Source organism: Epinephelus fuscoguttatus, linkage group LG20, assembly GCF_011397635.1.
Source record: "Epinephelus fuscoguttatus linkage group LG20, E.fuscoguttatus.final_Chr_v1".
NCBI classification, from domain to species: domain Eukaryota; kingdom Metazoa; phylum Chordata; class Actinopteri; order Perciformes; family Serranidae; genus Epinephelus; species Epinephelus fuscoguttatus.
In genome coordinates this window covers 26,489,618-26,515,887 of record NC_064771.1, presented here as the reverse complement: position 1 = coordinate 26,515,887, position 26,270 = coordinate 26,489,618, and the positions used below count along the sequence as shown (strand labels likewise).

Genomic DNA, 26,270 nt, shown 5'->3' with positions numbered 1-26,270 from the left:
AAGGAGAAAAAAAAGTGTACCTTCAAGCAGAGCGTAGTTAATGTGGTTACAGCCTCAGAGAGCGCGCAGCACAGTGTGCAGTCTCTCAGCTCAAAGTTAGAATCTGAGCGTTTCCAAGACTCAGAGCGAGGTGGTGGATAGATAGAGGGTGGGCGAGCTGCGGGGATTTACTCCAGGGCTGACAATTTGAGGTTTATACCCAGCAAGCTGTTAGAAACTCCAGGTATGCACAACTCAGTCCTTCTCTACCTCGCTGTGGCTTTCATTAATCACCACATCTGTTCGCCGCGCACAGCACACCCACGCTCAAATAACAGGCACCTTACAAGCATTCCAATATGCCTTTTATACAGTTCTAACTATAGTCGGGGAAAAAACACTAGAAAAGAACATCTTGGCGGGGTGTTAAACACCAATTAAATGCAGGTTGAAAATAGCTCCAGCAATTATAAACCTGTTGAGTTTTTGCACCACTTTATTTAGAGACTTCAGCACTACACAGCCTACCTTCACCTGGTGAAATACATCCTGGCACATGATACACAGTTGATATTCTCTCTGTCTCTCCTGAGGCCTCACAAAGAGAATAAAATTTAAGTCAGATATGAACTCTAACAAGATGAAAGCCGAATCAATCTGCAGACAGCACTCAGCAGTTAAATGTTATTTCTTCCTGCGTCCTTACACAGTCTCATTTGTCTTGGTGAGCACTATTTGTTTGTTTCAATGCGTCCTCATCAGCTTCTGCCACAGTAATTGCCATTCTTCCCAAGATCTATGCCGTATAATTGAAATGGAATTCACACTGAAATATCACAGACTGTTTACGTACGAGACAAAAGAGTACAGACAGTGAAGTCAAGATGAAGGAGGATACATCAGGTGGCTGCTACATGAATATAAAACTACAAGACCAGTTCAGTGCCGACAGGTGTGTTATGATTAAGGGTTTTATTCACTGCTTTTTAAAATGTGTAACATATCATTGATTGACGGCTAAATTATGGTATCTCATATCATAGAATAAAAGCTGTGATTTAAAGGGAAACTTTTGTAGTTTTTGAACTTGGAATGGTTCTTCCTACGTTTTCTGTCAAAGTGACTAACAAAGAAAATACTTTTTGAAATTGATACAGTATTGAGAGAGACCAACAGGCTGCAAAGTAATCCCTTCAGGATATTGTGCACCATTAAACAAATGCCAGACTTTCACCGGGGAACCTGTTGTTCCTTTCCCATGTGATATAACGTAGTGCTGGTATATGTGGCATGCTAGTGGTGTCATGTGACGCTAAAGTACGTTAGTAACAAATAGGAGTGTAACTATGATCAATGATCCAGTAATCGAGGCAAAGTGAAAACATCCATGCATATCGTCATCTTTAGGATGGATGCTGTGCACTCAGAGTGTATATGCGTCATGTTTCTAGGTTGTTCTAAAAAAACAATAAAATTAACTGAATAATAACTGCTGCAGCTGTCTTTCCCAGTACTGCATCGCTTTGAAAATTGTGGTCCCCCTTGGTCATTAAGCCCTGTTTCCGTTTCGGTTCAGTTTGATACGCTTTTTTCCCGTTTCCATTGTGAAAAGTTGTGGATGGTACCAATGGAACCGTTCTGTACCGTGCCCATTTTTGGTCCCCCCTCTGTTGGGGTACCTAGCACACAGATCTGGTACTAAAAGGTGGAGCTGTGAACACTGCAGTCTGTTGATTGGTCAGTAGAGGACGGTCACTCTGCTCAGGGCTGAGTTGTGGCTGGTTTTGAGGCTCATGTAACCACTGTTCATACTGTGGAGAGTTTTATTAGTAAACTGTAACTATAAAATGAAAGGATGTTTTGCTGCCTCTCACAGCAGCTGGAGTTGGAGAAAATAATTCACTGGGCCGACTGCCAGTGACTTTTAAGGTGGAACGTTAACTTGTAATGTTACTCAGTGCAACTTCGACCATCACTTTAGTTTTTATATGACATATGCTTTTAATAATGAGTGGATCTTTAAGTGTTTATATTAATTTGGACCTGGTTATGTGAACTGCATATATTCTAATCCTCACTCAGAGAAAAAAAAAAAAAAAAGTGTCGCAGAGCGTAGTTCCTGTGGGCTCCAGTAACACTAAACCCCTGAGCTTGCCTGAGAAGGACTAAATGCACAAACCCACTACTTTTAAATATCCCACGGAGAGAGACTCTCACTGCAGCCTGTTTTATTTTGTTCTGAAAATGTCGGCGTGCAGCCTCGTTCTGTGGACGATAAACGAGGTGCAGACTTCCATCTGTGTCACCGGTAATGAGGAAATACAGTGAGTGCTGGACGGAGCAGTGAGTGACAACAACCCCGCCCACATTTAAGAGCACTGTTTGCAGTGGAAACACTAGGGTCTAGGTACCATGTCTGAAGGTTACTGTTGGTTCCAAAGGTACCATACTGAAAGTGTTTGGTGGAAATGGGGCTTTAGACACAAAAAAATCAGAAAATGGGGTCCAAGTTGAAAAATACTGAAGTTTTCCTTTAACAGGTTGGCCTCTGCTCACTTGGCTTAGAGTTTTAGAGCTGACCTGAAGAGAAGTCAGGTGTCTCTGAGAATGTTACCTTTTTAATGTAAAGGAGCAGAATGGATCACTGTTTAGCAAAAACTGGAAGTCACAGCAACCTGTTAAGCATATCAATGATCATTGTACCATATGGACAGTGAGGGGCTGACCTCTCAGTCCTGTTTGCTGCTTGTTGGAATTTGTCTTGTTTTCAGGACAGAAATTACACTTTCCACATTCAAACCTGCGTTCTTTTTCCTCATCTGTTGCTCCTAGAGACAGCCGTGCTCAGTCTGCAGCACCTGCCCCCGTCAAACAGACAACAAGATTTATCCAAAGTAATTAAGCAGGATCTCTGACATTGATGAACTCAGTGTATTGTCTAACATCTTGCTATGTTGCGGCCAGAAATACAGCAAACACACAGCGTTTAACCATCAGAATCGGTCCGTCCGAACACTAAAAACAGGAAGACGTTAAAAGCATGGAGAATTAGTTTCACTATAAGCCTGTGGATGAGTTCTCTGTATCATAATGGCGTCTAAATTAAAGTCTTTTCAGCAATATAGGCTGTCAAAGTCTGTTCTCTTGTTAATGGTGAGTGGAGCACAATCTTGATGGAGTCTTGGTTCATTTAACTTTTCATTTCCATGGTCTGATTAGACAAACGTCAGACTCAGTTCATCTCCCAGCACCCTGTTGGAGACAATCTGCTCCAAGGATGATGAGTTGCTGACCCTGACCCCTGACCTCCCCTGGGAGAGACCTTCCCTGTGGAGTTTAATCACGTCCAATGATGTTTATATTACAAACTACTCAAAATTTAAATCCGCACAGACAACACTACATTCAAGAGTCATAATCTCAGAGCATATCTGAGAAACCTTGAGGAGTCCCCCATCAGTAACATGTCTTAGCAGATCCATCCATGATATGTGAAGTACCAATACAGCCTCTGCTCACCGACATGTTGAAACTGGCTCAACTGCAGCCCACATACACAAACATCCAGCCACCGAACGCGAAGGAAAGACTGATAATCTTCACTGGGATGAATGCAATGGACAAACTGAATATGCAAACGAGGAAAAATACAAACCACGAGGGGAGAACAGAAACTCCAAACGCTTGTTCCATTAACCCACATTGACACACCGGGTTGGCTCAAGTGGCTGCAGGTTGTCAAACTGAAAGCACACAGATGATTTTAAGCGACAAACGTCACCGGTTTAATAAGAGATATGTTCAGTGGCACGTTTGAGCCGCACACGCACCTGAAATGGACGAAAAATCAGCCGCGCGCTGCTGCTGTGCGTAACGGCCAGGTAACACGGCGTTTCGTGTGACAGGAAAAAAAAGGAAAATGACTGATTATTTGACGTGTTCCGCGCGCCAAACTAAATGCAAAAGACGTCATGACATGGAGTAATCTTATCACTCACCTCTGATGGCACCGGCGTTTAGTCCTGAGCGCAGATTGTGCTGGGAAAAGGCGAGGCGATGCTTCAGTGTTGCCGCCTGTCACCGGGAAGGAGGAGTTTGTGTTTACTCCAACATAACACAACTGGCTGTCAGCGAGCACACCGAGCTTCTCCCGGGTTGGCGAAGAAAGGGAGCCACAGCCTGGCCACACACTTTATTACAACATGTGTGTGTTTGTCTCAGAGTGCCTGTAGAGTTGTCTGTCTTTATTATTGGAATAAATTTTGGGTCATTATTGGTTAAAAGACACACTGATAATCCTGATTTTAATAGGCTGCTGAATGTATGAATATGAATGAATGAATACATTTTCATTTAATTTTTAATTTTTATTTTTAATTTTATTATTTTATTTCATTTTTATTTATTTTAATGAATCATTTTTATTTTTATCATCTGGAAAAAACAAAGATTATTTCACTTATTCTCACAGTCGGTAACCGAATATTAATCAAAGGATAACCCAGAATATCAACTCCACCAAAGACAGGAATTAAATAAAATATTAATTAAACACATTATACTCTATATTATAATCCTCGCCTCGTTCACATTTTGATAATTTTATATTATAATCCATAATCATTTTGCATTTGAAGGCTTTTTTTTTTTAAAAAAAAAAAACCCAAAACAAACAAACAAAAAAAAAACAACAACAGAGAGCTACACAGTTTCAAATCAGCACCGAGTCAGTTCCATAACTTGACTCCCAAAATTGAAACACATCTGATATAGAAGCTGAAAAACTGTAATGGAACATTAATACTCCTCTACATATGTCACACAATTAATTTTCGTCCTTTTTAAAAAAAAAAAAAAAAAATTCAGTCTTATTTTTTATTATTTGAAATTATTTTATTTTTTAACATATATTTATATATATTTATATTTTTATTTTTATTAATCTATTTTGTTTTTTTGATTAATTAGTTATTTATTTTTTGAAATTATTTTATTCATTTATTTTTTAACATTCTTTTTCTTTCTTTTTTATATTTATGTATATTTCTTTTTAGAATTATTTTTCATTTATTTATCATTTTTTTGTCATTTATTTTCTTTTGCTGGTCTGGCTTTCTCTGTTTCTGGGTTGGTGGGTGGGTTGTATGTTTTTTTGTTTATTTGTTTGTTGATGCTTTGTGCATCTTACTGAATTATCAATAAAAATTGATCAATTGTTTGTTCTTGTTTAAAAAAAAAAAACTGAAGCACATCTGTATTTCACATTGGTTCTCACTTTACATGTTTCATGAGTAAACAGCCCTCTTCAGTTATAATTTAGATTTAGATTTAGGATTATTTTTTTCAACTGCAGTCCTTTAGGAAGATGTTTGAAACCCCCCCAAAAAATTCACAGAACAAAGTCACAGGACAAAGACAGCATAAGGACAGCATTAACTACAGCAAACAGAATTCTCAAGATAAAACAGAAGCCATGCAAAGCAACAAGCAACAGCAGAGTCTCAGTACAATAACGCAACAACCACAAACAGCATGTGAGCACAAACAGACATGAAGCACCAACACACAGATTAGTATTACAGTCAGACATGCAGAGATAGAAACACAATAGTCATTATGTATGGTCAAATGCATTAACACACAAGCCATGCCACAGAAACTTAGCTATGCTGTTAGTAGAATAGATATTTCATACATACACATGCAGAGCTGGACATAAAGCAAGTTAGCAGCATGTAAACCAGAAATAACAATTGCAGCGTTAGGGTGAACTACTGTGTTGAGTTGGAAATGTTCACGTCTGATCGTCCAAAAACTGGGACTTGAGCGTTTGTTTGAAGGTGTGATAGGTGTTTTTAGTGTATTTAAGTGATGATGCGTATTGGGTTTTCTGTCTCTTTTCCTGCGCACTCTTTCCTGTTCTGTGCCGTAAATCAGTGGCACCAGTCAGGTGGCATACGGTGTAGAGTGACACAGTTACACAGACCAGATCAGAGTGTTCTCTCCATGCTTGTTTTCCTCTTTATGGCATTATTTATATTAATGTACCAAATTTTAAGTGTAAATAATTTGTTAAAATGTTGCACCTCTTCTGTGAACTGACACCAAGCCCCTATCACAGCTTGATGACATATACATGAGATCAAATCATCACACCTCTTCCAGTAACTTTGTTTTAGTGATGGAGGTAAATAATTAATCTGCCTTGTGTTTTATGACCGTACAATTTCGAGAACAGGACTTTGAATCCAAGACAACACTGTTTCCACGACATACACCACCACAGGGTGTGTGTAGACACTAAACATCAGGACATGCACATGTAAAAAGTGTCTTTTTAAAAATGTGTGATTTACATGTCCTGAAGTTGCTCTGTTCAGTTTTAATTGTGCATCCAATGTTACTAGAGCTAGCGCTTCAGAAATATTTCATAGCCTTCACTGAACAGCCAGAAAACACATATGATTTACCTTTGCAGTCTGGGACCAGACGTGACACAGCTATCATGTTGGGAAAACTAGTGTCCCTGCCATGACAACCAGCTCTGGGTTTTCCTTTCAAACCAAAGGGAAGTGACTTCACCAATGGAACTGCTGACATCAGTTGGACGCTTTTTGATGGGTATTTGGTCAGAGAGTACTGCCCCTCGTTTGGAGGTGAAGGAGATTTTGAAGGTAACTTTCCAAGGCTCTAAAAGGGCCAGTTCACCAACATTACAAAATATTGTCTCTCTTACATACCTTTAGAATATATCCACGCTGACAGTTTGGGTTGTATTTTCTCCAGCCTTCCCATCTTTGAGATTCCTGCCCGTAACAAAAGCACTGAAAAATTAAATTGAAGCCATGCCCCTGTTACGTTTACGCTGGATAATCAGAAGAACACACCGTCAACTGTTTTTTTAATCTGTTCTATTTCTTCTGTCGAAAGTATTTCCACAGTAAACTCGGCATAGAGAGGCCTCAAGGACAGATATCTGACTAAACGTGGGTAAATGAGGTTAATAAGGAAATGTGTTCTTTTAAAGGTCCAGTGAGTAGGTTTTAGGGGGATATATTGACATTATTGACTATGTTTTCATTAGTGTATGATCACCTGAAACTAAGAATCATTGTGTTTTCTTTAGCTTAGATTGAGCCATTTATATCAACTATAGTTGCATAATAATAACTAGATACCAAATGCCAAGATGGCGCCTATTCATTCCAATGGAGTTGTTTGCCTAGTGTATAAAGTAGGAAACAAGTAAGTCCACACACCAAGCAGATCCCATTTGGGCATTTTGAGCCCACGGCTCTTCCTCAGACTTTTGATAAATGACAGAAAGGCCCTGTTTTAAATACCCATAGTGCCTGAGCCAGAAGTTTAAGGCTTCTGGGTTTACTTCACAGTATACAGCCCTATGGCAAGCCGTTTTAACATTTAATCGCCAAGTTTGACTATCCGGAATTACCATTATAGATATCAACAACACCATTTTGACTAGTTGTAATGTCATTGTGACTAGTATGCATTTTAATTGAAGATATCTATAACGTCATTCTGACTAGTCAAAACTACAGTTACAGATATCTGTAATTAGATTTTGCCTAGTCAAAACTCTAATTTAAGATATCTGTAATTCAGTTTTGACTAGTAAGATTCAAACTACTTTTGTCATTCATGTGTATGGGGTTTGTCATTATAGATATCTCCAATGTAGTTGCGGATATCTGTAATTCTTATTGCGGATATCTGCAACTGAATTGTAGATATCTCTAATTCCAGTCTGAGATATCTACAACGTCATTTTGACTATCTGAAACTTAATTCAAGATATCTAGAAAGGACCATGTAGATATCTTCATCTGATGATAATTAAAGATATCTTGAACTTGAATTATGACTAGTCAAAATTAAATTGTAGATATCTCAAATTGGAATTAGAGATATCTACAATTCAGTTGCAGATATCCGCAATAAGAATTGCAGATATCCGCAACTACATTGGAGATATCTATAATGACGAACCCCATACACATCACACATGAAGTAGTTTGAATCTTACTAGTCAAAACTGAATTACAGATATCTTCATTTTTTTTTTTAAAGTTTTTTGACTAGGCAAAATTATGTTGCAGATATCAGTAATGAATATCCAGTCTCGCTATTAAATGTTTAAACGGCTTGCCATACAGCCCACTGTATGTTCATAGTAGTGTTTCTCCTGTTGGCCCCACCCACTGGTTCCTGCTCGGCTCATAGACTTTTACATTGTGATGATGTCAATGATTTTTAAATTGCTCAGCTCGAGGAAAGTTTTTCGAGAATGAAAGCTCTGTGGATTGAAATTTAACAATAAAAAGAGTCATAATTGACCTTGTTTGCAGTTCAAGGCATCCTGTCAACAGTTTTACACTCTTTTGCACTGGGGAAATTTTGGGCTTTTTGGCCACAAGATTTTTTCACTGCAATACTGCGAGTGGCCACAGTGACAAATTGGAAGCAAGGCTGAGCTGCTCTCCTGGGGCCTTGATATCTACATACAGAGCGGGTCCTCTTTCGAAGAGTCTGCCATGTTGTTTCTACAGTAGCCCAGAACAGACAAATCAAACACTGACTCTAGACAGCGCCATTTGCATTTTCATGCTTGTCACACTGTAGTTTTAGCTGGTTGCAATGTTGAAACCTCACCGCTAGATGTCAATAAATCCTACACACTAGACCTTTAAATTTTATTTTGGGTTAGCTGGCCCTTCAGAACAAAACAACTGTGAAGATACAGAAATACTGCACATCATCATTAGAGCTGATATTACTGTAATAACTGAACAGCATGTTTAAATATTCTTCTCACACAGATAAGGCCTGCTCACATGGCTTCACGAGCCTGTATATAACGCAGGTATGATTATATAACCATAATGGTGTCATACTGTGTGTGTGTTTAGTGCTTCCTGCGCTGGTAGAAACAGGAGTTACCTTTGTGGCCCTACACGGTGTGGTTTTGTGCCTGCTGGCCCTGTGTCTGCTGTTCTCCGCCTGCAGCATCCTTGTCTCCCTCTACAACAGTGTCAGCAACCCTTATGAGACCTACATGGGGCCTGTTGGTGTCTACGTCTGCAGCTCGCTCAGCGGTAAGTGACACAAATGCTGGAGCACTAAGCAACTGGAGTGAACTATCAGAAACAGATCCACGTGTTTTTTCATAGCACTGATGAAGATGTCAAAGTGGTGGCTGGGATATAATTTTTCTGTCTTTCGCCTGCAGCGTGTTTGTCCGTTTTGGTCCTCATCATATACGCGGTGAACATCCTTGTGACCAACATGGCAGAGGAATTGATAAAGAGCATGCACGAAGATGCGATCCTGAGGAACAAGTCTTCAGAGATGAAGCTGGGATACTACCTGATCATCATTTGCCCAGTGCTCTATCTCTCCGCCATTGTTGTGATCTACTTGTACGACCACGCAGCCTACACACAGAGGAGAGAACAGCAGAGGCCTACAGAGGACGCACCCAAGGAGATAATGATGTATTAGTGGCCTGCAGTGGAGTCAGTGACATTAATAAATTGATCATCAAGACTTTCTTTACAGACTGAAATCAACAGCTATACATAAAGCCAATGACGTTTTTTTTTTGTGTTCTGAGTCTGAAACAACAGTTTGCCTAAATTAAGTGAATGTAAATAAACAACTGTGATGAGGTTGCTCTTTTTTTTAAAAAAAGGATGAAATTACAGCCAACTTTAATATGTATCCTTGTCATTTAATGTTCTAGATTCAGTGAAAGAATGGAACACAGGTTAAGAAACAAGCACAAAGCATCTGTAGTTGCTGAGTATTTTGTGAAAAACCCAAAGCTTAACTTTAAATAGAAGGTAAGGTAGATGGAGGACAGTGGGAAGAGGCATGTAGGAATTAATTGATCTCTGCTGCCCTCTATGTCTGAGATGAGGTAAATGCAAAACTTCAACACCTACCCCTGGAGCAGGAGTAAAAGAGAAAATATGACTCCTTTGGTTTGTCTATTTTTAAGCATGGGGGATCTATGTCAAATTGTCTGACTAAAGAAAGACAGAGTTAAAGTCAAAGTTAAAATCTGCAAGAAGGACACAGGAGTCACATACTTGGACTCTCACAGGCATTCCCATTATTGGAAAACCCCAGACTTGGGACAGACCTGCGGTCCCATACCAAATTGTCTGAGGAGGTGCACCTCTGGCTATGGCGTAGGTTATGGTGTAGGCTCTGCGTCAATGCAGAACCCGGTATGGCATCAATTCAGTGCAGAGGTCTAAATCCCCCTTTATGCTCTCAATCACAACACAGCTTTAAAGTGTTACAGATGACTCAATGTGTGGATATATTTTTTTATCTGATTAGAATTTCTGTTTTTTTCAGGCTAGCACCCTCTGAATCACTGACATGGATTGTTTACTTACCTCAAATGCACTGCATCTTAACTGTATCAGCTTCCATGAGGGATCAACTTGAAAAGCCTTGATGAGAGATAAAAAGTATTACATATCTGTTTCATTCATTTCAAAGGATTAAAAATAACAAACAAGCAACGCTGACATACAGTGCACAGTGATCACAACAAAGCTTGCTGATTCTGTAGAAGCTGAGATGGCTCTCGCTAAGAGTCGGCATCTATTGTCTCCCGGATCTTCAGACGTTCTCACAGCTGTGATTCACATGACGGTGTTGACATAAGAGCAGGGCGAGGTGTCCTCTTACCGTTTCCCGTGTCCCATCACTCAGGGCCTAAAGTCTGTTTGGACATGCCCTTTCCAGCACCTCTCAGCCCCGCAACGCCTTCTACCTGCCTTCAAAAGAACCACTCTTCCTTCAAGTCTCACACTTCAAGGGACCTGTGGAAGGATGCAGCAATCTGCTCTGTGGTTGCAAGTGTGAATATGTATTAAATTTCTTAGGATGCATGCTTTCCACGATGAATCAAAAGTATTTCAGGCAGGGAAGAAAATCCACCACGCCTTAAGGTGCAAAAGTTTCATCGACAAGGACAACTTCACTGCTCATTCCGAGTCCAGTCCAATACTTCTTTGATTCTTAGTCTATAAATGCATTGAATTAAACTGATAAATGTTTAAATTTCAACATTTACCCTCTCACCTGTCACCTAACTACTCCTGTCAAAATATTCATGATGTAGGATGATGCAGCCCGATGTAACCCTTCAGCTGTGACCGGGACTCAGTGTGAAGCCGGTGCAGGTTGTATTCTCCAGAGGAGGCCACGTCAAAGCCTGTTTCACAGCAGAATCACCTGCTGTGAAATTGATAAGCTTTTCACAACACAGCACAGATCTGTCAGCCATTAGAGACCCTTGTATTTTATTTTTCACCCTTTAAGATTCACCACTGACCCAGTCTGACCTCTGACAGACAGCAGCCAGTCAACAAACTAAAAGACATGCAAGAACAAAATACTAAAACTTGACTTTACTTGATTTCTAAAGTAATTTTTCCACTCAGTTGGCAAATACACAATATATATCTTCACTCATTCATCTTACGCATCATAAGAAATAAAAGTCTCCTAACAGACATGCAGAAATACATTTTAAATTGATGCAGGGTCCCTCTGTTCTGAACATCAACCTGTTTAACAGCTGCTGGAGGAGATATTTAACTATATCTATTACCCGTCTTCTCCTGTGTGCACTGAGGTGTGGAATCGCTGAATTGGTATTGAGAGATCCCTTTCGCTGTTTGCTGTGCAAACATTGATTGAATAAAATCAGAGATGGGCAGTAATCTCTTCCTCTCTGCATACTCAATGTCTCTTGGCTCACTAGAACAGATAAACCCGGGATTATGCAGAAGCCCTGAGCCCTGACCACTCACTCTGTGTGATAGGATTAAAGCGGAAACTTTTGTACCTGTGAAACCTTATCCTCCGAGGTCCCGCATTACAGAGACCTGTGAAACAGACACCTCCAGCTGCAGGGCAGGGGGCACACATTCAGCCACGTAGAGTCCACTCTGGTGGGGCATTGCAGGTTGGGGGAAGGGGTCTGGTCTTCCTCAGCCTCTGGGAGTTGATTTCACATTGACGACAATGCGTCAGCCAAGAGGTATGGGTAGGTGTATATGTGTAGGGGGAGAGAGGGACTAGAACACTTGTTTTCACACTTTGACAAACACCTTGAATGGCTTCTTACCTATACTTCCAGTCGAGTGAATAAAAAAATAAAACCACACAGGTGCCAAGACAGAAACATTCATAACATTCCTCAGAGAGAATACTTGAGGCTATCAACCTGAAAAATCTAATCCTGCCCCATGGCATTTTTATTTTACGTCCTTATCACTACTTCAAGTGACCTATTCCCTCCACAGTGGCAGTGGGTATGTCTCTCCAGGTATGTCCTGTTGCGTTTTCCTATAAGATTATGAACATTTATGGATCTGCTGCTTGACATCACGACTTAGCAACAGCAAACAAACATCACACTCAGCCTACTCCTCTATACTGTCCATGTCAATTGTCTATTGGTTTCAGTAACTTTAGGTCCTCACATTCTTCACACTTAAAACTACAGTTAGTAACTTGTATGCCCCGTTTCCACCAAACACTCTCAGTATGGTACCTTTGGAACCAACAGTAACCCTTCAGACATGGTACCTAGACCCTAGTGTTTCCACTGCAAACAGTACTCTTAAATGTGGGCGGGGTTGTTGTCACTCACTGCTACGTCTAATACTCACTGTATTTCCTCAGTCTGCACCTTGTTTATTGTCCAAAGACCGAGGCTGCACGCCGACATTTTCAGAACAAAATAAAACAGGCTGCAGTGAGAGTCTCTCTGTCATAGTGGGTTTGTGAATTTAGTCCTTCTAAGGCAAGCTCAGGGGTTTAATGTTGCTGGAGCCCACAGGAACAACGCTCCACAACACTTTTCTTTTTCTCTGAGTGGGGTAAGTCCCGATGGTGTGGGACACACCGCAAAAACTAGGGCGACAGATGCTTACCGACCGACCGCCAACCATCGGCTTGGTGTGTCAGGGCCTTTAGATTGTCTAGCTGCAAACGACACCACTGCCTTTGCTATCTTATAAAATGAGTGTGCCACAGGCTCTCAAAGACAGTAATGTCATCTTCTGATTATTTTCACCAGGGGGTGCCAGTAGTGGGGCCAACAATTGAATCTGGGGGCTTTGGCCCCCATGGCCCACCCCTGGGGGTGCTACTGTGAGGAGGCAGAGGAACATGATGGGTTTTTTTTTTTTTTTTGCAGATTATCTGTCTAATGAGCTTTTGTGTGTCTAAGATTATTGTATTGTATGTATGTTGCATATCTATTTGCTCAGTCAATGAAGACGGCAACCCTGCTTTTCACTGCACATTGTACAGGAATGATTTTGCATATGACGCATTAAAATTAACCGAGGGAAAGGGAGGATTTAGAGGGAAGAAGTATAAGAGAATAACACCAAGTGCTCTCACACTCAACCTGACCGTGTGATATCGGAAGGCAGGCAGGTTCCTTACTTATCTCCGTCATTAATCTTAATTTGTCAGTGAAGGCTGAGGTGAAGGCGGAGGGAAGGAGGAGGAGGAGCAGGGCTAAAAGGTAATTGCACCCCTGCTGCTCCATTATGGTGTCATTCCGCTGTTAACAGAAGATAAGATCTTCTCCAAATCACCTGAAGCCAATTCTCCACTTTACCTGGCTGGGACAGAGAGACAGAGAGAGTGAGACAGAGAAGGTGTCCAGCTTGGTTTCACCGACCATGATGGAGACAAACTGAACTAATCAATCTGTGCAGATTCTTTCTGACCAATCTGTATGTGTGGTGAAAAAAATAAACACGTCTGATGCTGGATGACGGTTTATAGCCAGATTGATGGATGAAGGGAGGGCCGAGCACTTTCTCTGCCCCATGCCGCTTGACACCATTGTTGATTAATGCGCCTCTGATTGGCAGGTGTGATAGATATCAGTGGGTGCAACACGCAGGGACACACAGTTAACCTACTGACACGACACATGGTTCAGCTGAATTGGTGCCATTTGACCCAGACCCAGAAAGAAACAGTTAACACATTAACAATGGTAGAAAATCAATACTGCAGAAACTTTAATATATTTTTGGTGAAAATATTTCCATATTTCTGCAGACATTCTGGTGGTATCAGTGTTATGCTGACATTATATTGAGTCTGTGAATTTGTTTCATATCTCACATTACATATTTGCATATCTAGTAAGCAGAGCTGCCAGTGACCTATTTCTGTCTAGACAGAATGCCTATAAAAACTCATCCTTTCTAAATTTCAAATTGGGGCAGGCAGACATTGCCTATCCTCCAGCACTCGTAAACAAACTTAAACTTCTGTGCTCCGTGATTTCCTGCAGATAAATCTTTCTTTCTTTTTTATAGTTTTAGACACTCGTGCCTCATGCTGTAATTGGCTCACGTGTTGCAACAGTGTACAATGAATATGTGAATGGGGAAAAGAATCCTAAGTTATACACTTTTATTTCTGCCTTTTAGGCTTTAAGTGTGGAACAGTTGGTGACGGAGACATTTGAACACTTGTGAATGAGGCACAAAATGACTGCTTCAGATTTATAAAGACTCTGCGGCTCTAATGGTCCTCGGCTGGGGCAGATTCTGGCAGTTGCACTGCAGAAGGGTTGCTGCTCAATAGAGGTGGAAATCACAAATTCATTTTGCTGATTTGAATCATTTTATTCAAGTTTATTTCAAAGATTTTTCGTCACTTTTTTCTCTAAGCTAAGTGGTCGCATCACCATTAAAATGTGCTTCAGTACACACATTAGTACGCAAACACGTCGTTGTTCATATGGACCTGATGTTTATCAATGATTATCTCCACCAGATGTGCATCTAAAGGGGATCATACATTTGGTCATGTGCGTGTGTGCATCTGTCTGTCCATGGCTAACGTCGCAAACTACTTGACCAGTCAGCCTAATATTTTGTGTAACTGCATGCTCAAGGACCCCTTGTGGTTGCAGGGATTCATAATTGTTAAAAAAAAAAACAGTTTTAGAGGGCTGTCCTCCTAATAGACCTCCGCTAGTCGAACAGAAAGGTCATTTCTGTGGGAGATTTCATTGGTCGCTTTGTCACAGAAAAAACAAAAAAACAAAAAACAAAAAAGAAAGTGAAACTCCATTAGGAGCTGCGCTTTGTCAAAATAAATCTAAACCTATATGACTGGACCATGTGGGAATTTACTTTGAAAGGACAGACATAGGAAGTGGCCATGCTCAGCAGTCAGACAGGAGTCACATTAATTTCCAGGGCTGGTACCTGTGGTTATTCCACAGGCTAGTTAATAACATGTCAGGCAGGAAATCCAAAGTGTGGGGTCATTTTGAGAAGGTGAAGGACGAACCCAAGGTGATATGTAAACTCATCTTCATTGGTCGACTACAAACATGACGTATCATCTGAAACATGGAAGGAGCTACATGCCCATTAGCCCACAGCGTCATTAACAGGCGGCTCGCTCAGTGTGTGACGTGCACTTGTAGATAAAATATAGGCCTATATTAATGAAGGTTCATTAGTACGGTTTTGTATTGTACTGTAATGTAGCACAGTGTTAACAATGTTACTGACACTATTCTTTCTTACACCTTCAACTAAACCATTGTGTTGCCCCGCCCAAATATATACTTAATAATTAGATTAATATCGCAGACATGCAGGCGACTAGTCAACTAATGGCCCTAAATGACGACTACTGGTTGACTAGAAAGAGTCTTAGTCATGGAAAGCTCTACTGTTTTATTGACTGTTTTAAACCATCACTGATTGCTAACGCTCACTCTTAACCGGCCAGTAGGGGCCGCAAGTTTTCTGGAAATAGGCTCGGCTGAAACTTTGGCCACGGTTGTGGCTCAAAAACTGACATCCATAAAAAAGTTTGGGCTCATTTTGAACTGGAACATCTGCAGATTAGTTCAGTACTCTATATATTATGATCCACTACGGTTAATCCCCATTTTCGTTATCTTTGCTGCCATCCTGACTGTCGAGTTGTGCAGCAGCTCCATCAAAAATAGACAAGGCGCGTATTTTTCCTAGCTACCTACCTGGAAGCTTCTGAAAGGCGTCTGTGGGAATTAGAAGAATTATCTTGAATGGCTACAATAACCAGGTGGCCGTCTGGCAGAAATCCGCTCTCTACTGAGGGTCCTTTTTGACTTGTGAAGCTCTAGCCAAAGTTAAGTCAGGAAGACAATATTTTTCATGCTCAGGCTGTAGGTTTCTTTCTCATCATACCATTCACTCTGTGCATGCATGCTTACTCACTATCTCTAGGTGTCACTGTCTGGGTAGGTCAATTGAGTCATCAGCTGATTCACAATCAAGCAATAGCACAGCGACACACCTTCTCTGTCAGCCTATCATCTTACTGCTCCAAATATGTTTTTTTCTCTGCTGTAGTTCTGTCTTGCTGCCGTCATGCACGCCCTCCACCTCCCCATCACTACCCAGTCTTTACGGATTCATCAGCCACATCCGCCTCAGCAGCCTCAGAGTCATCAGCAGCCACCACCACCATCACCACCACCAACAGTGTCTAGACTCCATGGGGGGATTTATCCTGCTGCTGCTCAGATGTCCCTTGATCGCAAAATATCTCCCTCTGGTGTCCAAACACCAAAGACACAAATCATCTGTTATTCTGTATTAAATGATATATTTACTTCATTTTTCTGTCTCTCCTGATTGAACTGTCTTCACTTCAGTAGTATGTTCAGTCTGTTGCTAATTCAAGCTGTCATGTTCAGTTCAGGATAAAACTAGTCTGTACAAGCACTGCATGTACGATTAATATCTTGTTCCTATGAAAACATTTACAGTCACAGTTTAGCCTGAATCTTCTGCAACACCAAACACATCAACATTAATTTCTCACAGGAGCTCTCACCAGGAGAGTTAGTTACTCAAGCTTTGCACCAGGTGGCAGCATTCAATAATTAAATCAACTGCATCAAATCTCTGTTTGAGGCTTGTAGAACAGCGGTAGTTGCATTTACTGTAACACAATAACTGATAATAAAACTGAATGTACTGTAAATGTCTTGTCTGTGTCATCATAAAGCTTGTGATAATACAGAAAACAATATAAAATCCCACCCCCAGCCTAAGAAAAATCTGCCTACTTTATAAGTTTATTTTACATGTGGGTTTATAGCTCTTAGCGGTTTCCAGGTTCATCTGTGCCTGCAAGAGATAAAAGGCTCCTGTGTGAAGGAGGCGCTCAGACTGTCACTGGAGCGGGACACAAATCCATAGATCACACACACTCGACTGTAACCAAGACACTCAGTCACAGACCGCAAGCTGTTCTCCGATCCATATGGCCATAAAACTAGAGAGATTCCAGCAGTCTGCACCCACAGACAGCACATATAAATTCTAGTCGGCCTTGCACAGTATTTCCTTACCCTTGTTTGTCCTTGTCTGGGCAAAGAATTCAGGTGTTTTCAGAAAAGGTGTGTGCATTAAGTGCCTCCTTCTGTCTATATGCTACATTAATACTACACACTGAGGGAATTTCTGTGATGAAACGTCATGTCTCATAAAAGCTCTCAGCACCGCATGTCATCAGCTCCTGTCAAGCATCTGACGGCGCTGAGTGTCTTTTACAGAAGCCAGATGGGGAGAGGTGCTAGGATAAAGTGCATCAAGTGCCCCCCTATTGAGCTTTATGAACGGATTAAAGGATTTGCAAAGCTCTGTCATAAGGCCGTCAATCATTGTCACACCCGCCTGAAATTTACGGTGCTGACCACAGAAAAAACCTTGGGGCTGCTGTTGTCATAAAGAGTATAACTTCATCTGTCAAGTCACTCAGCTCAACACCTTAAGGAATGGAGATTAAAAAAAGAAAGAAAGAGAGGTTGGAACCATGACACAAGACACTACAAATTACCACAGCATCTAAATACCTGAAGTTTACCTCTAGGAATGTTGTTGCAATTCAATACTTGTACACTTCATCACGTTTTCCACCTCTCCTCTGAGCTGTGTCGCTGTGGCATTTCAGCCTGGGATGCAAAGTCTTAAAAGCTGCATTCACCTGTCTGTCTCTTCTAATAAAACAGAGGTTCTTTGAATGGAGCTGAATTTGATATCGGCTTTGTAAACCCTGCATAAGAAACAATGCAGCCTCTCTACAGGAGGCAATGTTCAGTGTCATTCAGCATAGACGTGGAGACACGCTGTCTGACTGCTGGAGGGATCACAAGTGCCTCAGGCCTGTTTGCATGTGTATGAAACAATTTGTCAGCCTATATAAGCAGCTGACCCCTCGCTCACCACAAACCTGGCCTCCTTCCATTAAAGGATAACTGCGCTTTAACACAACTTGGGTCTTATTTTGTAGTTTTTGCCACAACTTCTATCATGTACGATAACAATATATACTCACCACAGTTATAGCTGAGTGTTGGGAACACTGTCACAGCAAAGTCTAATGCGGCACAAGAAACACAGTTGATCTGACAGTTTAGCCACATTAAAGCAATGAATTATAAAATAATTGTCACAATGATAAATTATTATCTTAATGCAAATATATTGGTATCGGTATACATGTCAGCTAACAGCAAGAAATCACAGTACAGGGATGGCAAACTAGCTTTAAAACCATAAGGAACCTAATCACCAGAAAAAATGTAATATTTTTTGTTGTGGATATGTTGAAACTTTAGGTTTCTCAAGAGGGCTGTGATGAAGGTGTGGTAACGTGCATATGCACAAAATGTTATGGTTAGGAAAATATCATGTTTTGGTTCGAAATGCCAGCTTAAACATCCAGGTTTGGTGGCTCAAACGCCGGCGATAACTTTTGAACCTGGAAAATAAAGCCAACATGGAGTGCCAAAAACTGCAGTTCCTTGAATGGCCACTTGAGGCTGGCTCCAGAGGTGAGTCAATCCCCATACACCCCCATGTTAAAATGCCCAACCTTACAGCAGAAACAAATATGTTTACAGCCTGGTATAAAAAATGTTTTGGTCTCTATGGCTATTTTTTTCCATTCACAACAACTGTTGGGGGCTGAAATTTTACATAACTCACCAGTTTACATTTTATTAAGGCTTAAAGTAACACATAATTAAGGGAGGGCCACTTTGAGTGACAGGCTGTCTGCTGATAGTGTCCTCAACTTCTCAGTCAGATCCACCCTTTGCTCCACTACAACGTTGAAATATAGCCATTTCTGTCTCCAAAAAAAACCAAGATGGCAATGGCCAAAATGCCGAACTCGAGACTTCAAAACAAGAGTCCAAAAACAAATGGGTAATGCCACTGTAGCTACTTCCATTATTCTTACAGTCTGCCCTCAAACACCGCTGGGAAACACTGTGATGTGTCACTGAAAAACAAGCAGTGCTGATGGTTTCGAACAGTGGTCTGCAGACAGGCGCATTACCAAGGTGACATGCTATTCACCATCCCCTCCACCTTCCACTGACAAGTCATCTTATATATTATGTCACTTTAGAAACATTGATATGTATGAAACATGCAAATGTAATGTAGTCACAGTTTGCAGAAGTGTGTAATGCAGACTTTTTGTTGCGACGGAGCTGCATTCAGTGTCGCTATGACATCCTTTGTCATCAGTGAGCACTGACAAGTTGATTCTTTTAAATGTAAAATGTCCTGCTTTGTATTTGGTCACAATTAAAAAAAACGAAACAACTAAGATTATTTGTTAATGATATGTGTTTTATATAAGAGGAAGAAAAACTATCTGCTGATATACCCTTATTAGATTTGTTGAAAGGCTAGCTAACATTAGCGATGTAGCTAACGTAGCTAGCATGCTAACTATCGCTAACAGCTAGAAACAAACGATGAGTCAATGTCAAAGAACACGTTTCTTGTGGTGTCCTTTTTAAAAATGAGCAGTGGTGAAAGTTACTATATTCTGTTACAGTGAAGGTGTTAATAAACAGACAGCGTTAGCTAGCTAGCTGAAAAGTTGTCTGTTACTTCCACAATAAATTATATTATATGGGGACACAAGTTTTAACCAAGGACAATGAGCCAAATCCACGGTTGACAACTGTGAGTTTTTACAGTTCCTTATGATGAATTATCTTTCACCACGTCAGTAATTCTGTTGATGTAAGCCAAACACACACTCTTCTACGGAGCGTCCAGCAGCAATTATAGCCTGAATATTGCACATTTTCAACTGGAGACGAAACTTTATTTTCTACTGCGCCATCCTCTGCGAGGGTTTCTATAAAAATGAAGGTTATCTTATTCTGTATTCCTGTTCTGACATCCAACGGCACACCAAGACATTTTTATTTCAGCTGTTTCTCTCCAATATATGCTGTTTTTTCGCCACAAGTTTGCGCACGCAACTGCTGTGACGTCCACTCATGTAGTATGGTATACAAGATTCAAAGGTCTAGTATTTCCATTTTTTAGTATTCAACAAATCACAATGGAAGAAAAGGAAAAAAACAAAATAAAAACAGCAACTAGAAAAACAGGTCTACACAAAAATAGTAATTGGGCAATAAAACATGCATACATAGATATATACATGAATACATTCATGGAAACAATACAGAAGCACAAAAAAATAAAAAAAAATGGACAAAAAAGGATTGTCAGTTGTGCTGTTACCTAAAAATAAAACGGCATGCATAATGAGACCACCACAAAAAGCGGTAATGGTGGAGATAACACTCTCAGACCCATCTTCACCCTCTGTGTCAACTCATCACCTCCTGGTTGGGTGTCAATGAAGGGAGGAAGAGGAGAGAGAGGTGGGGGAGAGGGGGAGCGACTGGCAGGAGATGGATGGGGGGGTGGGTGAAGGGATCACCTTGCCAAATCCGCTGTGAAGGCCTCAGCTCGGTGCACTTAGCGTAGCGACCGGAGCCAACACGTAGCTGGGTCTAGGTCCGCCTGAGGCGACACTCAGGCCCTGGCCTCCCTGCCATTGTCATCTGTCCGTCTCTCAGCCTCTCCGTGCAGCAATCTGCCTGGAGGAAACTCACTTCCTCCCTCCACATTCTTCCTCCCTCCATTACCCCCAGGAGGAGCAGGGGAAGTTGTGTCGAAGGGGACTCCCAGGAAGGGTCAGGGGAGTATCAATGTCAGAGCCGAAATACTGAGGTCTTGCCGCTAATTAGATCATAAAGCACTAAAAGACGCAAAGAAGTGAAATAATTTTAATTTAAATTAAAGCTGGACAGAGGATGTTTGAGCTGGCGGCTGTATGACAGTGATAAGTGATAAGATGCTCACACACCTCACTGAGTGGAATGGCAAATATGTCATCATCCTGAGACAGGGTCTAGTCAGGCCGTTTCAATGAGTGCACCCATGTCAGGGTGATGTATGGACGCAGTAACACAACCTCTGAGAAGGCATAGGGGGGAAACGCTGCGCTGCCAAACAGCCTCTCAGATCCTGAGCAGAAGAATAGGGGCCGCATGTAAACATTTGAGACGTGTCACTCATTTCTCCTCTGGTGATTTATAACCAACCTGGACACTCCACCTGCCGGCAGCCATGTCTGCAGAACTGACTCACCAGCGCTCCACCAGAAGCCAACACTTTTTTTTATATAAAAGTTCACAGTGAAGGAGATAGACATCAGAGTTCAAACCAAAGGTCAGCCACTCTGCTTTTAACACTATGGATTACACCTTCAGAGGTTTGTTGGACAAAACTCTGCCCTTTGGCTGGTTATACATTTTGTGAAGCTCACAGAAAGCCTGTCCCAAGTCTCTTAATGGAAATGGTTTGGGAACTCATTTGTGAGAAACGGTGAGAGAAAACACTAAGTCTTGGAGGAATTTCTTCCCCTGGGGATGCCTAAGTGATGTCCATCTCCCCTCGGTCATTCAGAGAGCTGAAACAGGAGAACATGACTGACACTTTGAGTTCTCTCACTAAGGGTCCTTTAAGCAATCTGTTTATCTGAATCCAGTTGTGTGTTCACCGACACAAAATTAACCTTGCCTGCCATGATATTTATCCACACAGATATATAGTTTGATAGCAGTTTTATTGGCCAAAGTTTTGACTCAGCAACTGTCTCTGAGATTTCTGCCAATACAATGGAAATTAATTCAGTTTAAGAACGAATTTCTTGGCTGGGGCTTAGGGAGGATGATAGTTGCTGCTTTGAGGTGCAGGGCAGATATCAGGGCAGATGAGGTGCAAATTTAAACTAAATCCAAGCAATCAGTAAAAAATGACTTGAAATTCAGTAGGTACCCCCACCATCTCTAGAGTGGTTGTATTCTGCACATGTTCATTTCAGGGATGAGTCAAAACACTGAACAATTTCGTCACTTTTTGCTGTAAAAATAGTTTTGTTACCACTATCCATTTCATGAAGGGGACAACCACATTATGTCTATCTTGGGTAGGGGTATCTGAAAAATCAAAGCCCTCAGGGTTCTCGCAGATCTTTCCAAAGTCTTCAAAGGCACTGTATTCATTACCTTAAAAATAACACCTTAATAGAAATTAAGATGTCTTGAAACAATCTTTCAAAAGTCTTTAAAATACTAAGACATGGAAATTAGAATCTTTTTGTCTTTGCTGACGTTGCATTGTAAAATCTCAAAATTTATTTTCTATTTATTTTTATTTATTTTTCTTATTAGTAAATGGTTTCATTACTGCAGCAAGAGTTGTTTTAAGGTACTGGAAAAATACAGGAACCCCAAAAACCAACAGGAACCAGCAAAGACATCCAACATTTAATCAGTTCAAACAAATATTGAACGCTACACTAGAACTGGAGCAACGCACTTACACTAAAAATAAGGGGGAAGTCTTCCTGAGAATATAACCTCTTATGGATCTCTGACCATCCACCCAGCCTCTGACCATTTTTCTTTTTTTATTTATTGATAATATCTATTTATTTTTATTTTATTTTATTTTATTTTTTCCTCATTAGTCATTACTACTAGTCCATACCCATTGGTAGCTTTGTCACCTTCTACCTATGCCAATCCTCAATGCCTATGTGTAGTTTCACATAGATTGACCACGTCAGTGAGTAGAAAAACGTGGGACAGACAGAATGACTGACTGACAGAATGACACACTGACAGTTTCCGTGATTATGTACAGTATACCATACCATGACTTAGTCATACCAAAAATTAGAAAAAAACCCAAACATTGGTCCACAGGGGGAGCCACAGCGATCGGTCACATTTTAGCCATTTTTAAGCATTTTTCTGTTGTTATAGCGCCACCCAGTTGCCAATTAGAGTTAAATTTCTCCAGTCACCTTGAGGCGTCCTGTTCTACATATCTACCAAGTTTAGCAAAAATCGATATGGCGGTTAGGCTTAGATAAGAAATTAGCTCTCTAGCGCCCCCATTTTGTTTGATGGGGTCAATAATGGAGGGGTCCCCTCAGATTATGTGTGGTCATATGCCTACAAAGTTGCGTGGTGATGGGTGAAACCCTTGAGATGTTATACACCTTTATGTGATGAGCCACGCCCTCCGCAATATTCATTGCCTTATAGAAGCTCAGTTTTAGTAAGTTTTCCAACTTTTGCCAAGAGAGAACTTTAGATATTGGTCCCTAGATTATGTTCACCCAGTTTCATGCAGATCGCTCAAACTTCCTAGGAAGAGATCCATTTTAAGTGTTTTTCAAAATATTCAAAATGGCAGAAAATCTATATAACCGGAAGTTATGGGTTCTTGAGGCAAATGTGTTCCTCATGAGGAGAGGCATCTCTGTGCAAAGTTTCATGTCTCTACAACATACGGGGCACGAGATATGCCCATTCAAAGTTTGCAATTTCAGTCGGTTGCTATAGCGCCCCCTTTGGCCAATTGATGTAATATTGCTTCATTCGCATCCTTCCATGACCCTTTTGTCATTATATAGTGAGATTAGGATTTTATCTTGGCTTTACTGTCTATGTACCTTCTGTTTTTGTTTTTGATTGTCATTTTATAAGTCATCTGTTTAAAAGAAAATCAATAGAAATTAAAATGACACACAGATAAATAAATAATTAACGTGATCCAGATCAGGATTTTGGAGCCAACAACAGTTGTTTAATGTGTTTTCTTTTTTTCTAAATTATTATGTTTTTTTTCCCCCTCAACTTAGGTTATTGGAAAACTGATCTTAAATTTCACTCTGGATAGCATTTTAAAAAGTCTTAATCGAATTTCCCTGAGACTGTAGGAACTCTGAGCCATTTTGAGGACCCACCTTTGTAATCAAAATGCTGCTCCTGAAGACAACTACCTAATATTGACATGTTTAATTATTCATGAGCCACAGATTTAATTGGTCAGTAGTATAAAGGCATGCATTGAATTCTCTACTGCGTGCTGGTAGTAAATTAGTGAACCACATTAATGGAGGAACTCTCACATGAGCACTGTTTGTAAAGCCAGACAGTGACAAGAATCTCGTGCAAGAAAAATACATCTCTTAGTGCATTGTATTTGTGCTGAAGTAATCAGTGCCACAACCTGCCCAGCAGAGGCCCTCATCCCCTCTCCTCCCTCCACTCAGAAACCAAAAACCTCTGTCACCATACCAAAGCAATATCAAGACAGAGGATCCTAAGACACAATAAAATCGGAGATGTATGGGAACCATCTAGGTAGAAATGTCTCCAGTGATTTATTCCAGCACGCCTTTCCCACTTTAGACTCAGACATGCCTACATGTGAAGATTTAAATGTGAGATACAGGTGAGGGGATTTAAAATGACCCTTGCAAGAAACTATGAAATATGGGAACATAAATGTACATTCTGTCAAATGGGTAAAATATCATACGGGTAACACAAACTCCTCCATACACTGAACCCCTGCCAGCTCCCTGGAACAGTGCCCAAACCTAGGTGCTGGGACTGCTCGCTCACTGTGTTTGGGCAAAGTTGCTAATCTCCCCCAATAAATAAATGTGCGGTTCATTGCCTGGATAACCTGAGCGGTAAAACTATTCAGTAGGTGATTCCAAACATTATTCCTTGTGCTTTTCAAATGCTTTCTAATCCTTTAAGTGTGACACAAACACTTAACAAAGGAATGCTTCTTCGCTGTGCTTAAGCACGACCCGCTGAGAGGAGAGTTCTACTTGCCATAAGATGTCAAAATAATCAGCTCAGAGTGTTCAGGAGCTGGCACGGCCTCAAAGGGCCGGCCATCATGTATGACAAAGCCAGAGTCTGCAACCAGGACACAGTGGAAAACAACACCGTGTCTGTGAGTGCAGTAGACCGACAGCGGCAAAACAAACACACAGTGATATACAGTAGCTTTAAATGGAGAGGTTAGACAACTTGAATCTGTTGTTGGCAATCGTCAGCATCTCAAATAACACAAAATGAGCTAGTCATTTTAAGCCAAAGAGATTTATTGCTCCTCTTCACCTGTGTTGACTCCATCAAGTTAATACAGAAAAGGCAAAGCTGATAAAGGCTATTAAACAAGTTATTATGATTTGGCCCTTTCATCCATTAGTCCATTGACAGAAAATTAATCAGCAACTATTGTGATAATTTATTAATATTCAAAGACATTTTTTAAGTACAATTTCCAAGCATTATCAGTTCCATCGTCTAAATTGTAATTGTGTTTTTAAGTATTAGTTGGACAAAACAAGACATTTTATTTCCGTCACCTTGTGCTTTAGGAAATTGTGTGTGCATTTTTCAGTCTCAAATATTTTATAGACCAGAAAATGAATCCATTGATACAAAAAATGAATCATCATTGCTGCCCTAATTATGAGAGTCACCATTTACCATTTTGAAGGTTTACTTTTTTTATGTTCCTTTTTTTAAGTAATATTGTATTCATTTTTTACATACTGTTTTAGTTAAGTTCAGTTTGCTTTTAACTTAATGTGTCATATGTAGGTTAAAACAGGGTCAACGGTGCAATAAAATGCATTAAAGACAGAACAGGTCACCTCAGCACCAGACGTCACTGTGACTTCAGAAAGACAGTGGACTCTCACGTTGGACAGACATTACATTTTGGTTGGACATCAACATTATATCATTTTGCAGATGTTGGGTTTTGTTCTCCGTACCTCATGTCTAAATGTTATTCTACACAAAGATGATGTTGACATGAGACATTTGGAAGATGTTGGATTTTCGGATTACTTCACAAAACAACTTAAAATAAAAATTTTAAAAAATGTAATCAGTAATCAGAATTCGATGTCAAATTGACGCTGGCATTAGACATTGCCCTGACATTGAATTTGGTCACCTGAGTTCATAACCTAAAGTCTTTGCT

The 26,270-nt window shown here is 40.6% G+C and overlaps 2 protein-coding genes across 2 annotated transcripts in view; one reads left to right on the top strand and one right to left on the bottom strand.

The window, feature by feature from the left end:
- The window catches only part of ptprea (protein tyrosine phosphatase receptor type Ea), a 90,556-nt gene extending 86,466 nt beyond the window's left edge, over nucleotides 1-4,090 (bottom strand). The window contains exon 1 of the mRNA XM_049564071.1: nucleotides 3,978-4,090. The gene's annotated coding sequence lies outside the window, so the exon portion shown is untranslated. The remainder of the gene's footprint in view (nucleotides 1-3,977) is intronic.
- LOC125881278 (clarin-3) lies at nucleotides 3,777-9,966 on the top strand. The gene is made up of 4 exons (XM_049564365.1): nucleotides 3,777-3,860; nucleotides 6,548-6,653; nucleotides 8,910-9,095; nucleotides 9,230-9,966. Exons 1-4 carry the CDS (start codon nucleotides 3,777-3,779, stop codon nucleotides 9,499-9,501), a joined length of 648 nt encoding a protein of 215 aa, XP_049420322.1. The 3' UTR covers nucleotides 9,502-9,966.
- The last annotated feature ends 16,304 nt before the right edge of the window (nucleotides 9,967-26,270 follow it).

What these genes read in the sequence shown, in the direction of transcription:
- LOC125881278 (XM_049564365.1), top strand. Translation starts at nt 3,777, where the DNA reads ATGTTCAGTGGCACGTTTGAGCCGCACACGCACCTGAAATGGACGAAA. An exon ending in CTGCTGTGCGTAACGGCCAG is followed by an intron (nt 3,861 to 6,547) that starts GTAACACGGCGT and finishes TTCAAACCAAAG; the next exon opens with GGAAGTGACTTCACCAATGG. An exon ending in CGTCTGCAGCTCGCTCAGCG is followed by an intron (nt 9,096 to 9,229) that starts GTAAGTGACACA and finishes TTTCGCCTGCAG; the next exon opens with CGTGTTTGTCCGTTTTGGTC.